Raw genomic sequence first — 15840 nt, 5'->3', positions numbered from 1 at the left:
CCCTACCAAAATAAAAGTCCTGTTCAAGAGTTGTTCAGTATTTGATGAGTTATTCATACTAAGACTGATGGAGGAGTTAATGTCCAAGCACAACAGCTGCCCTTCTGACATTTTCCTCAACATCAACAGTCTGTTAAGGGCCATTATATAGACTTTCCCGGATCAAGACACGCATGAGATCGTCAATGTTGACAGGACGCTTTAACAACTTGACACTTTTGTCTGATTTCTCTACTAATTATTCGCTCTCTTTGCTTTGGCTTCAGGTTGTGGACTTTACCTTGCATTGCATTGCATTGCTGACTGCTCTTTGGCTTTGACTCTCTCCTGATCTTGGTCCTGAACTGTCCCTGGTTTTGCTGTCTACCTGTCCGGTTACTGATCTCCGCATTTCTCTGCATTTGTTGCTTTCTGCTATTCATTCCTGTGTGGTTAACGAACACCCTTTTAGCCTCAGCCCTGTTGGTGGCTCGGGACTCGGCGGCCCGACTGTCAGACGACCGGAGCACATCAACTGAGATAAATACACATACTTTACTGAGATTTACTGTATGCCTTGTGTTATTAAAATTGATTATAACTGAAATCCTATCTAAAAAATAATAATAATCTGATAACTTTCCTGGGCGCGCACTGCAAGGCCAAGGTTTTTGCTTATTAATAGCCTAAATTAAATTTTCAATTTGTTCCTCGCATCAAACCCTATAGAATACTTTAAAAACACTTGGAATATATGGCACGATTTGCATGGGATTATTTTATGACGCGTTTCCAAATCCTCAAAAAAAAATAATAATAATGATAATTAACTGCATGCAAGCGCGAGCAGGGAACAGGTAATAAGGATTTAAAACAAACATCAAGTTTTTAATAATTTTAAATCAAGTTCTAAATAATTGTATTTTGTACCACGGACTAATTTATGAGATCTCTATTTCACCTTAATGTTTTGAGTATTTTTTTGAGTATTTTAAATTTTTTTAATTATTTTTGTAGAATCGTAAGGGAAGAGCTGAATTTTATTTTATTTTTTCCTATTCATTCTGTAGGACTTCACTAGGAACGACCACTTTTCAGCCAATCAGCAACCTCGGGAAACCCCCTTTCTGCAAAGGTGACAGCAAAAGGGAATCCCTTAACACAAAGGCAAAGCAAGTAATACAACTCCAAATTCTAGCTGAACTGGTGCATTTAATATAAATTTTAGCCTCATTGAGAAACTCAATGCGAGGGTTAATTAAGTGATTGATGGTTGTTCAGGTCTATGTGATAGCACATATTGCTATAAACTTGGGATTTCACATTCTCTAAACTCATCCTTTCTCTCTTTCTGCAACGTGTGAATGTGTGAATGTGTGTGTTCATGTGTTAGATTAGTTTATGTCTTTAGGTTTATATAAATAAAGTCTTATTTATATTGAAAAGAGAAGTATCTTGTGTTTTGTGCTTACAAGTTAATGTCTTAATCTGCCGATCTTGTTACTGTGCTTATTAATAGTGCTTTCACTATATTTTGGATTTTAATATCCAGTGCAGAATTAATGTTATACGACTCGTTCAGTGAATCGCTGCCGACTCAGTGATCAGCCGCAAAACAGTGATTCTGTCCAAATTCCCTAAACAATCATAATAAATGATTCTCTTTGAGCTAAATTGACCGGTTTCCCTTACATTCATATAACTGCCTGTTTATCTGCCAGGTTATTTCCAAATATGTGGGTTTATATATATATTTATTTATTTGAATCGGTTGGTGCTGTAGGTTAATAACTGCAGTTTTGTCTTGTTGATATTTTCTTCCAAATTAAACCGGCTGAAAAACATGCGGTGATGCAAGTTATTCCAGCCCACCCATCATCCAGTTTCTGCCTCCGCCACTGATTGTTACAATAATAATATATTAAATGGTTAGAAATGGTTCCAGCCAACATTTATTTAACCAATAATTCAACTGAGCACTTTGTCAAAAGTCACAGTTTGAATCATCCCGGAAAGCCGCATAAGTAGCTTCATCATGTATAAATACACACACATACAGTATATATTTTGAAAATATTTACACGTATATACATTTATATATTTATATTATTATATTTTATATTATATATAAATATATTTAATACATAAACATAACATATTTTTCTTATATATATACATGCATGTGTTTGTATTTATATATACAAAATAAATATTCACAGCACAAACACATATATTATGTAAACCAAAACTTTTATTTTGGATGCGATTAATCGTTTGACAGCACTAATATATATATATATATATATAAAAGATATAATTATTATTATTATTTTTTTTTACCCCAATCAGGACAACTATACCTTATGGAAATGAACCATGTTTTCTTGGCGTATTTATTACCATTTGTATTACCACAGTTTTACTGTAAATACCTTGGTTAAACTAGTTAGTGTAGCAAAACCATGGTTAATTTGTGGATACCATGGTTTAACTACAGTAACCATGGTATTTTTGGTGTTATTTGTAGTAAAACCATGGTTAATTTTCATAAGGGTATAACAGAACTGTTATTGGCTGTGGCATGGCAATATTTTATTTCATTTGATGTTGCAATTTATTGTTTTGTTATTGTTCAACAAATTATGAGGTGCGAGTGATAAAAGTAAAGAAGTCAGCTATTCTTCATTATAATAGATGTATTCCGATTTGTCGTTTAGGAGAGTCGTTTACATCCTTCCACTTTCAATACAGGATTGGAGCAACAACAGTGTCATTCATTATTACTGAGACGTGTGAGGCCCTGTACCAGACCCTTAAGGGGGAATATGAGCCGAAAAGAACGCACGTCACACCTCTGTTCATCAAATTGCACTGGCTACCAATAGCTGCTCGCATAAAATTCAAGGCATTAATGTTTGCCTTCAAAACCCCCTCTGGCTCTGCACCCCTTTACCTAAATTCAGTACTTCAGACCTATGTGCCTCTAGAAGCTTGCGTTCTGCAAGTGAACGATGCATCATTGTTCATCCCAAAGAGGCACAAAATCACTTTCACTGACTTTTTCATTAAATGTTCCCATCTGGTGGAATGACCAGCCCAACTCGATCCAAGCAGCTGAATCCTTACCCATCTTCAAGAAACGGCTAAAAACACATCTCTTCCATCTTTATTTGACCCTATAACTCTAGCACTCTCTTTTCTGATTCTTTTATCTATCTGTCTTCTTTTTTTTACGTCACAGAGGGGGAAAAGGCCCGCCCATTTGTGACGCTGTCTGCCCTATTAGCATAAACTCAGCCCTGAGTGAGAAGCTGCGGTCCACCTCCGCCATTACTGATTATTGCTGTAGCTGCTGGAGATATACAATGTCAGCGCCAAAGAGGCTTTTCAAGTGATGTGTTTTGGGATGTACTAACGAACATAGGAGTCTCCATAGACTCCCTCCATCTGAGCCGCGGACACTGTGGTTAAGTTTCATTGTCTAAAGAAATGTCCCAGAAAAAAATCGTTAAAGTCCCCAATACGTGTAGGGATCAATACCAACACTTCGTGCGCGAATGTCAGCTACAGACAAAGTAAGTATCACGCATTTGTTTTCCAAATTGCCCTTCTGAAAGAGCTTCTTGGCACTCTGTAAGGCTAATGATGCTAAAGCTACCATTGTCTCTGTCTGTTTTTACTGGTACTGTCTTCATGAATGATCATGAATAGGAATGTGGTAGTTAAAAGTTGCATATGAAAGCAATGTGAGTCGATTGCTTGAGTTTGTTGAGCTCACAATCACGAGTGGGACTTATAAAGTTTGTGAGCATGCCATGCACCATGAGACCAGCTATTGTTGTTATTTTTATCGTGCTGTGCTCCCTGTCTGTGCAATTCATAAACGCAAATTTATTATGCACGGTATAATCAGATGACTGACTTTGAAACAGAGTCTGTAAAGATAACAGGCTTGTACTAATAGTGGAATGTTTATTTGCAAAGGCTAGCACTGCTAATGCTGGAGCTTGAGCTCTTGAAGCTCCGCCCTCTTCTCCGGGAGCAACAGCTCATTTGCATTTAAAGCAACTTACTCAAAATCAGAGCGTTTTGCCTCATACCCTAAAAGTGGTCATTTTAACAAGCTATAAAAAATGATCTGTCGGGTATTTTGAGCTAAAACTTCACATATACGCTCTGGGGATATCAGAGACTTATTTTACATCTTGTAAAAAGGAGCATAATAACTTTAAACATTCTAAACACTGTAAGCAATATATTTTACTTTCCCTTTTGTGTTTTTGTACAAACACACTGTCTGTAAGTTGATTTACAAGTACAAATAGAAATTACATTGAAATAAACATGAAATTTAATTGAATGCAGCCAAAGAGTGTTTTTTTTTTTTGTCATAGAATTTTTATTGTTGCAAATTGCATTTTTACATTTTATACCACCCCACCCACCATAATACGATCTTACCCAACCCTAGCAAAGCAATCCCCAATTAGTACACTTTGACAACTGAAAAGTGAGAAGAAAAAAAAATTACATCAATATACATATACACACATAACATAATTAAGATAACATAATAATGGTAAAATAAGGGGTATACATATATATCTACACTCAATCCACGTTCAAGATTTGTAAATCACTAAAGAATGTGATAAATTGTTGGCATTTTTCAAAAAAAGATTCCCCCCTACCTCTAATATTGTACTTAATTTTTTCAAGTTTATTTTGTCCAGAAATAGTATAAATGACGTCTAAATGAGACTGCAGTTGACCTTATAAGACGTTGAAAATACGTCCACAATGACCACATTTGAACTCAATTTTAACCTTCTATAGACATCTTTTCTTTGTCTATATACATTGGACATAGGAATATCTACTTTTTAAATATTGTATTTAAAAAAATGCTAGATTAGTGGCATTAACTAAATGTTTAAAATAAGTCAAATTAATTACGATGGGGGTATTTAAAATGTTGTGGAGGAAAACAAACATTTTTGATGAACTGAGGACGGAAGATGGTGGAAGATGCTGAGATAAAGCGTGATTCTCATAGAAAGCCAGTGTTTGATTGTTTTTTGGATGACACTCATGTGTGCTGAAGATCATCGAGATCCTAGAGACTTCAAGAGTGTCCGTTCATCTCAGTCATCACACACACACTTATCAGTGACTGTTTGACTGCAGATAAACACTGCAGGATCGCTGTTTCTCTGCTTGTTTGTTTGTGTGAATATGTGACAGCGGTGTAAAGCCTCCACACGGGGCGCGCACGCTTTATTCGTGCTGGTTTTGCGCTTTCGGTTTCGCTTTCGAAACCATCAAGGCGTTGGTGAGACACGGCGCACAGATCAGGTAAGACTTCTGTCGTACTGTACTAACTAACCAACCTTTAAATACACATCTTACTATTTTTTTTTAGTAATTACTTGAAAGAGTACTGAGAAGGCAATAGCTTGGTAAAACCTATACTTTTTTAATAATATTGTAAAATAAAGATATTTTCTAATAAATGTATTTGATTATTTTCAAATGAATTGTTTTAAGCAAGGAAACTGTGATGGGTTATTAATGCACCTTTAAAAGAGGGATCAAATCAGAAATCATATGATCTGCGTTGATGTGTTAGGGCGCGGCTGCATCTCCGCATCATCTGAACAAACTGATGAAACCTTCATCATGGGCTGTCTGGCATTATTTCACACTGTACTGGAGGGGTGTCCACCCCAAAAATTAATATGCCACTATTTCATTTTCTTTATTTAATCGACGCGAACTCAAGGATGCGAGTCATGCGACGCGTCGCGCTTCATCGCGTCCATTTCATCGCGTCCACGCGCTCTCGCGCCACACGAGACATGACAGAGCAGGAAAGTCTCAGCATTCAAATTCTTTTAGTTTGGTCTAATATGAATTTGTACAAAACAATTGTTACTTTTAACCTTAACAATAGGGTTCCCTGTATGGTTTAGTTTAGAAAAAATGAGAAAAAAATAAAGTGTACATTACCTGTCAAAAACAATACAATTTTACAGTTTTTTAAAGAATTCTCTTCTGCTCACCAAACCAGCATTTATTTGATCCAAAATACAGCAAAGCAGTAATATTGTGAACTATTTTTACTATTTAAAATAACTGCTTTCTATTTCAATATATTGTAAAATGTAATTTATTCAGATAAAAAAAATAAAACATTTTAGCAGAGAATGCAGCATCACAGTTGTCTGAACCAATGAGCATTAATCTGTGATCAAAGCTGAATTTTCAGCATCATTACTCCAGTCTTCAGTGGTTCAGAAATCATTCTAATATGCTGATTTGCTGCTCAAGAAACATTTTTATCATTATTATTATTATAAATATTTAAAACAGTTGATTTTTTTGGGGGATTATATAAATTAATACTTTTATTTAGCAAGGATGCTTTAATTAAATTGATCAAAAGCGCTAACGACATTTATAATAGATTTATATTTCAGATAAATGTTGTTCTTCTAAGCTGTCTATTCATTAAAGAAATCAGAAAAATTCTACTCAGCTGTTTTCAACAATAATAATAATAATAAATGTTTTTTGAGCAGCAAATCAGAATATTAGAGTGATTTCTGAAGGATCATGTGACACTGAAGACTGGAGTAATGATGCTGAAAATTCAGCTTTGATCTCAGATTAATGCTCATTGGTTCAGACAACTGTGATGCTGCGTTCTCTGCTAAAATGTTTTATTTTTTTTTATCTGATTTCATGCGATTATGTATTTAAATTATGCATGAATATTTCCAAACACTATGGCAGTGCGATCTCTGTGTGAGATATGTGATTATTGTCATATTTCTATAAAAATCTAAAATACATGTTTGTATTAAAGTAGAAATGGATTATAAATACGCATTTCGTATGGAATTAAATGGCAAGCACTTATGGAATCTTATGTCAAACAATGGCCCTTTATCGCATTTGTTATTATTATTATTTATTTATTTTTATTATGATTATTATTTTTCATTATTTATTTATTTTTAGTGTATTTTTTTACTGTTTTGAATGTTCTTGATTTCAGCAATAAAAAAATTAATTAAAAAAAGGGTTATTCGCACTCATGTGCTGTGCTGCTATTTAAACATGATACAATTTCGGTTCTGCTGCTTTTAAGAATATAAATATGATGAACAAGACACTTAAGTGCAGAGCAAATTCTGACAGTCTTCATAGCTTTCTTATTATTAGATACTGAAATCAAATTAATATAATTTTCCATGTCTCTTAAAAAGACCACAAAGACAGGTTTACAATTTGAGAATTTGCATTTATGAATATAACATTTGCTTAAGAAAAGAATTAGATTTATAATAAAACAAATATTTTCTTTTGTGGGGTCTGAGTCAAAATACCCAAGTATAACATTTCTCATTTGTATAGAAAATTCTGGCAAAAGCTTCAACTTAACAAAAGCACCAATATCATACCAAAACTCCTGAGTGTATTGACATGACCAAAATAAGTGTTCCACTGTTTCATCAGCATTCAAACAAAAGCTCTACATCAGCTCTAAACTTTTGTATAAAACCTGTGGATCAGTTTAAAAGACACTTCTTTCACTTTATTTGTGAGAGAGAATTTTTGCTGAAGTGACCATACTTTTTTCCAGTTGAGATTATCAAATAAATCTCAAACAAGCCTATATTCTCGTTAGTTTGTTCAGATTATGCGGAGCAGCCACACCCTCAACAAAAGCTCTCACACACTACGCACCTTTATACGGTGGCCGAGAGACACATTCACACTCGCAAACACACTCTCAGCTCAACGTGCTGCAAATGCTCACAACACAAACAAATAAAGAATTTTATTTGCAGTGTGTTTTTATTTGTTTGTGTTGTGAGCATTTGCAGCACATGTGTTGTCAAATTGATCAAGTTGTTTTCTTAATTTGCAGGTGTTTTTTTTCTATTCGCTATGAGCTCTCTCGGCCACCGTAGCTTTATCATCTACAGCAACTCTTTATCATCACAGACACTGGAGAAACTCTGTGACAAATAAAGAGCGATAAATAAAACACATAGAAGGGTTTTGAGGTGTTTTATTATTAATGTTTGTGTATTTCCATTCTGTTTTTTATTCAAGGTTTGATAGCATTATATTTTAACGTTTTAAAGCAAGTTCATTTTGAATACAATTTGTTAAAATCCTGGTGTCTCTTTTGCGGTCTCCAAAATCGCTCACCAATCCCTATATAGTGTACGGCAGTTGAGTGCACTTTATCAGAAAGGAGTGAACGAAATGAAGAGATTAAATTCAGACACTGATGTACACACAAAAATCTCCGTCACAGACACACACACACACATATATATATTTGTGCTGTCAAACGATTAATCGCAATTAATAGCATCCAAAATAAAAGTTTTTGTTTACATAATATACGTATATATGCTGTGTATATTTATTATGTATATATAAATACACACACATGCATGTACATATTTCTGAAAAATATGTTGTTTATATTTTAAATATATTTATTTATAATATAAATGATATAAATATAAACATGTAAATACATGTAAATATTTTCTAAATATATACAGTATGTGTGTGTATTTACATATACATAATAAATATACACAGAACACACACATATATTATGCAAACAAAAACTTTTATTCTGTATGCGATTAATCGCCATTAATCGTTTGACAGCACAAATATATATATATATATATATATATATAAATATGTACTTTTATCTTACATGTACCTTATTTGTTACAGAAGAGACAGCAGATCGCTGGAGCTCAAAGAGTGAAAATGGCTTCACTATCTGAAGATGATTTTTCTTGTCCTGTATGTCATGAAATCTTCAAGAATCCTGTTTTTTTATCATGTAGTCACAGCGTCTGTAAAGAGTGTCTTCAACAGTTCTGGAGAATCTCAAATACTCAGGAGTGTCCCGTCTGCAGGAGAAAATCCTCAAGAGATGAACCTCCAGTTAATCTTGTGTTAAAAAACTTGTGTGAGTCGTTCCTGAAGGAGAGAAATGAGTGTTGTTCATCTGGATCTGAGGAGATCTGCAGTTTACACAGTGAGAAACTCAAACTCTTCTGTCTGGAGGACAAACAGCTGGTGTGTGTTGTGTGTATGAATTCACAGAACCATGACAATCACAAATTCAGACCCATCGATGAAGTGGCTTCATCATATAAGGTGAGAGAAATTAGTTTAGCAGCTTCATGCTGTTGAAAAAGTGCCGTTTAAGTGTGGATTTGATTGAACAGGACTGCAGTGATCTGAACCTTTTTCGCACAGGTCCAGTTGGAATTGGAAAACTATAAATAACATCACCATACTTTGTGTTCACTCAGGTTGTGTTTGTTTTATGGCAGATTTTAATTTCTGAATTAATTTAGTATGAGATGTTCACAAAAACAGAAGGAATCAAGATGGAGCAAATACTTGTGCAATGCATTATATGACCATATCACTGTATCATCTCTTTTTTCACTGTACTCTGGTGTTTTATGTATTTTTATTTTGTTTAATTCTAGGAGGAGCTCACTACAGCACTGAAGACCTTACAGGAGAAACTAAAACACAATAAAAAAATGAAAAGACAGTTTGAGGAAACAGTTCAACACATCAATGTGAGGAAACAGAATCCAGAGTCATTTTCATTACAGCTGTAGATCACTATATACAGTTATGATCTGATATATTTAATATAATGGACTCCAGCTGATTATTTGTGTGAATGACGATCATCAATCTGCTTCTGAATCCGTTATATGTCGGTCTCTGAGTTTCTCTCAGATCTGAATGATGTGATTGTGTTGATGTGTGTTGATGGAGACGATTGAAGTGAATGTTGTTTGATTTCAGTCTCAAGCCGAGCACACAGAGCATCAGATTAAACAGCAGTTTGAGAAGCTTCATCAGTTTCTCAGAGATGAAGAAGAAGCTACAATGACTGTACTGAGAGAGGAAGAGGAGCAGAAGGAGCAGATGATGAAGGAGAAGCTGGAGGAGATAAACACACACATCTCAGCTCTTTCACACACAATCAAAGACACGGAGGAGATGATGGAAGCCAGTGACGTCTGCTTTCTGAAGGTCTGATTTCAGATGATTGATTGATTGATTGATTAATTGATTGATGATTAATGGTGTGTTGGTTCTGCAGGAGTTTCCGGTCTCAATGGAAAGGTGAGTGATCTGCTAGTGTCTCTGGTCTCCCTGCTTCTGATCCAAAGCCACTGCAGTTCTAATCCTGAATGTTCTTCCAGAGTCCAGAACCCACAGCCGGATCCACAGACGCCTTCTGGAGCTTTGATTCATGTGCCACGTTACTTGGGCAACCTGCCCTTCAGAGTCTGGAAGAAGATGGAGGACATCGTCCAGAACAGTGAGTCTGACTGCAGAAGATCTGAGCTCACACACACACACACACACACACACTGGAAATGATGCAATATTGACAGATTTCAGCATTATGTGTGAAGATCATCTACTAAAATCAGCAGCTTACTTTGTGATGATGTCAAAATGAAATAACTAAATTGCAACTAAATTGTTCATCTGTCTTGCATTTAACAGTCATAATTTATATGCGAAATCACTCTGTGATCATTATCTACAAATATCAAAAATGTCAATATTTATTGGATCTACAGTCATTTTTAAAATGAACGAATTAAGATGATGACTTCTTTAGTCCAGGCCTTTTTAGCTTTATCTGGCTGACGTGAATCACTCACGGCAAGATGGTGGCGGCAGCCGGGAGGCATTCCCTGCGTTATCATCCCTATGCCCTAATCCCTTCAAAGGGTTTACCCTCCGGAGTGAGAGCTTGGAAGGGTTGAAGGGTGTAGGGGACCAAACAACTGTTTCTTGAAGTGCCCTTGTGCATCATTATCCCGTGCCCACTCGGAGGCGCCGTCATCATGGAAAGAATCTGCGCAAAGGATCATGGGAGCCCGAAGTGTCTAGATATACCCTTCGAAATCTTTAATTTCCGAAGGGCCCTTTGAAGTGGCCAGTTTTGAGCACTTCGGTTTGGAACGACCCTTCAATACGGCGGCCATGATTGTTTTCACTCCGAAGTACCCTTCGGAGGGCGATATATCCCGTTTGGAACGCACCGATTGAGAATTCCAGGGCAATTTATTGTTTTATCTGCGGCAAAATTGTGCTTATCGTCGGCATTCTACTGTAATCGCTCTTCCCGGATTATGCAAAGGAAAGTATCCTCAACATTATGTGACTAGCAGACAGTCGTTGAGACGCTGCAGAGAAAACAATGCGAGTGAGTAGTTCCAAAACCTGAGAAAAAAATCAGAAATAATCAATCCCAGAAATCAATGTGCTTGACTTTCCATTTTCAGTCTCATGAAAGACACAGAAGTGATTTCAGCAGTGTTTATTTCCCATATGATGACTGCTGTTTATATACTACTTTATTTTTTTATTTATTTTCTGAATTAGGTTTTATTTTTATATTTTACTTTTTATAACTTATGCTTTTGTCATTTTTATTACTTTAAAAATGTTCTATTTAGCTTCAAATTTAATGTGTAACTATAAATTTGTATAATTATAATTTTATAAATAATTTTATTTCAGTTTTAGTTTGAGTCTTTTTAATACTTTAATCATTTCAATTAGTTGCCAAAAGAACTTTTCTAATTTACATTTAATCTTAATTGTTAGATTTTTATCTACTAATTATTATTTATATTATTTAAGCTTTATTTTAATTAATGAAAATAATATTAATCGTTTTATTTATAGCGTTAACAATATAAACAACATTATTATTATTTAACTGCATTATCATGGAATAATACCTACTATCTATTTATTATTTAAATAATTAGGCAGCATTCAGTAAAGAGCTTTGTGATTCATACAAGAGAAACACTGAGGAAAATTATATGGATATGAACATTATTTATTCTGCATTATTACATTAATAATCTCGTTTGAATACGAAAGCACTGTGTAAAGTTCTGTTCAAAGGTAAGATTTTGTATTTACCCCTTAACTGTCACCCAATGTTCCCTCTAATTTTTTTTCTTGCTGAGCAAAACTTTTCTCTATTGGGCGAACATTTCAGCCACCTGAGCAAAAACATTCTTTATACCAGACCTGTACAAAAAAGTGTGTAACTTTTAACTTATTTATATTTGATTTGACCCTTGATGTAACTAAATGATGCACATTTTAGGTTATCTGAGAAAACATTTTTAGAAACATTTTTTTCTGCTGTTCAAAAGTTTGGGATCAGTAAATTTTTTTTAAAGAAGTTTCTTAGGCTCATCAAGGCTGTATCTATTTAAAAAATAAAGAAAATTATTTCTCAAAATAATATTGTGAAATATTATTGCAATTTTAAATAAAAGTTTTCTATTTTAATATACTTTAAAATATAATTTATTCCTGTGAAGCAAAGCTGAATTTTCAGTGTCATGTGATCCTTCAGAAATCATAATATGCTAATTTATAATCAATTTTGGAAAAAGTTGTGCTGCTTAATATTTTTTGGGACCTGTGATATTTTTCAGGATTCTTTCAGAAATAAAAGTTAAAAGAACAGTGTTTATTCAAAATAGAAATTTTGTGTTAAAATATACACTATACTATTCAAAAGTTTGGGGTCAGTCAATTTTTTCTTTCTTATTTATTTTTTTATTAACACTTTTATTCAGCAAGGATGTGTTAAATGGATAAAAAGCAATAACAAAGACTTATATTGTTAGAAAATATTTATATTTTGAATTAATGCTGTTCTTTTTAACTTTTTATTAGCCTAATCAAAGAATCAAAGAAAAAAGTTTCCAAAAAATATTAAGCAGCACAACACTGATTATAAATCAGCATATTAGAATGATTTCTGAAGGATCATGTGACACTGAAGAGTGGAGTAATGATGCTGAAAATGTAGCTTTGCTTTACAGGAATACACTATATTTTAAAATATATTAAAATAGAAAAGCAATATTAGAAATTGGAATAGCCTAAGAGTTCACAATATTACTGGTTTTATTTTTCTGTATTTTGATCAAATAAATACAGCCTTGATGAGCATAAGTGACTCCATTAAAAAACAAGGTCAATTATTTATTAGGTTTATAATATAGGCCTAACATAATATAATATAATATCAAAACAACTGAAGCATTTAAACTGATAGAAGAGAATAGAAAACAAACTGAAGCATTTAAACTGAGATCTGTAAGTTAAATATAAAAAATTAAAAAACCGTGAATTCTTATATAGTTGTCTAAACATGGCTATGAAGGACAGTTTGCACAATACACCTTTGTGTGACTGTAAATGTCTCTGAGTTTTGTTACCGTTCTGTGCCCATCATCCGCTATTTCCAGCACTTAATCAAGCCACTCTTCTTTAATACATGAGGACGTTTTATTTCATATGTCACGGTGTCTGCGTTGCTCTCGATTTGAGCTCTTTCATCCGCAACCATTGAAGTATTCGGTTTCTACAGCGACTCATTTGGCGCACATCATTCTCTATGAAACCTGTACACCGCATTCACCAGCTCTATAGCGGTTTACCCGAGCATTGCAATTCTTTCGTTTTAACTAGAGTACAATCAAATGGCTTTCCCAACTCATTTTAGCGTGTGCGCGGCACATTATTTCTCTGCACGGCTGCGGTGAAAGAAGTGCGCGGCCGCACGCGCAGCTTAGAGGGCACATTGCTGTCACCCCCCATTTTTGAACATATATGTGTAAGTGCACTATCCAAACTTAAACTCCTATAATTCATGAATGCTTTTTCTTTTTAAAGAAGACAATCAGCAGATTACTGCAGAAGTAGAATTATTTTAAAATATGAAAGTAAAAAAAGTTCCAAACTCCATTAAATTTTTCTGTCACAAATGTCTAAATTTCATAAAAACAAAAAGACCACCAAATATGGAGTCCTGAGAGTCGAGACCTTTCCGTCGATATGTATTTTGTCAAGATTATAAAAAGTTTTGATTCTAAAAGACCGTAATACATTGTGACATAATATGACACTAGACACCACCCACATTTTAAAGTACCATTTCCATGGTAACGCATGAAATGCACAGGATGAATTTTGAGGTTTTAAGCTTTCAAATGATATATAATTTATAACGAGTGTCATAATTCATAATCATCTGTGTTGGGTTCACTCTTGATCATTATATGAACATCAGAATGACAGCATCTGTTTGATTGTGTCTCATCAGCTCCTGTGATTCTGGATCCAAACACTGCAGATTCACGTCTCGTCGTGTCTGATGATCTGACCAGTGTGACAAACACCAAGTACAATCAACCTGTTCCTGATAATCCGGAGAGATTTAACTATTATTTCTGTGTTCTGGGTTCAGAGGGTTTTAACTCAGGAACACACTGCTGGGATGTGGAGGTTAAAGAGAGTGAATGCTGGATTCTTGGAGTAACTACAGCATCAAACCAGAGGAAAGGAGGTGCTTTCTTTTACACTGATGTCTGGTGTGTGTGGTACAGATGGCCTCCAGGTTCTGGTTTTGGTGTTGAACAGAAGCTTGATCGTGTGAGAGTGAATCTGGACTATGACGGAGGAACAGTGTCATTCTCTGACCCTGTAACTAACACACATCTACACACATTCACAACCACCTTCACTGACACACTCTTTCCATTCTTCTGGTGTCATTTTTCTTCCTCTCTGAGGATCTTAGCGATCAATAGTCAGTAATCATTACTCCTGCAGCTCTGGATCGTCCTGCTTTCATATTTAATCACATGAGTGCGAGACTGTTGATCTGAATATCTGTACGGTTATGACTGATAGTTGAACTCTGATCACTGATGGATATTAATCAAACTGTAAAATTACTGATTAAATGTCTACAAGGTTCATATTATTTGTAGGTGAAGTTCATATCAAGTAATATAATAATATCAAGAAGAAAAAGTAATGGGAATTATTGTTTTTTTGTTTGTTTTTTTAAAAACAAGTGTTTTATTGTACTAAAATAAATGAATAAATAAATACAATTATTGTTTATCTTACCTGACCAACTGGAGGCAATGTTAAGATTCATATTTTCAGGCTAACTGACATTTACCTAATTATTTCAGAGAAATGTGTCTCTTTACAAATTTTTCATGAAGTTGTATGTAATAATATAATGTTTTTTTTCTTTTCTTTTTTTTTTAGTTTATGTCAGTTACACAGAAGAAATTATCATTTAATTGAAGGAAATTTATGCAAAAGATTCTTCCTAATCACAACAACATTGAATGAAAAATATTTAGTAAACTTAAATCACATTTATTTCTAAATCACTTTGCTCAATGCAGATTGTTTCAAAGCAGCTTTAGAGTAATAAACAGGAAGTCTATAATTGCTCACATATTTAATCTGGTAATTGCTTTAATTTCCGTGTCATTATTGCACTCAATTCAGATAGTTCAAAAGCTAAAATAAGTTAACAACTGCGCAGCGCGAACATACGAAGTTCGTGTTTTTCCCTGCACGTTACCATAATGAAGATCAGTATTAAGTTTTTACATTTATTTTGCTTATTATCTTTCATAGTACTACAACAGTTGTTTTAGCTACAGGTGCTGGTCATATAATTAGAATATCATCAAAAAGTTGATTTATTTCACTAATTCCATTCAAAAAGTGAAACTTGTATATTATATTCATTCATTACACACAGAATGATATATTTCAAATGTTTATTTCTTTTAATTTTTATGATTATAAATGACAACTAAGGAAAATCACAAATTCAGTATCTCAGAAAATTAGAATATTTACATTTGAGTTTCAATAAATGACCGTCCCTACAGTATAAATTCTGGGTATCTCTTGTTC

The 15840-nt window shown here is 34.1% G+C and overlaps 1 protein-coding gene across 1 annotated transcript; it reads left to right on the top strand.

Moving 5' to 3' along the window:
* Positions 1-4945: 4945 nt before the first annotated feature.
* Positions 4946-15620, top strand: LOC131536690 (E3 ubiquitin-protein ligase TRIM35-like). Its single transcript, XM_058769731.1, has 7 exons — positions 4946-5334; positions 8752-9183; positions 9525-9620; positions 9856-10086; positions 10157-10179; positions 10260-10378; positions 14216-15620. Exons 2-7 carry the CDS (start codon positions 8788-8790, stop codon positions 14707-14709), a joined length of 1359 nt encoding a protein of 452 aa, XP_058625714.1. The 5' UTR covers positions 4946-5334; positions 8752-8787; the 3' UTR covers positions 14710-15620.
* Positions 15621-15840: the final 220 nt, after the last annotated feature.

The sequence above is a fragment of the Onychostoma macrolepis genome, chromosome 03 (genome assembly GCF_012432095.1).
Source record: "Onychostoma macrolepis isolate SWU-2019 chromosome 03, ASM1243209v1, whole genome shotgun sequence".
In the NCBI taxonomy this organism is placed as follows: domain Eukaryota; kingdom Metazoa; phylum Chordata; class Actinopteri; order Cypriniformes; family Cyprinidae; genus Onychostoma; species Onychostoma macrolepis.
This window is presented reverse-complemented; position numbering and strand designations above follow the sequence as displayed.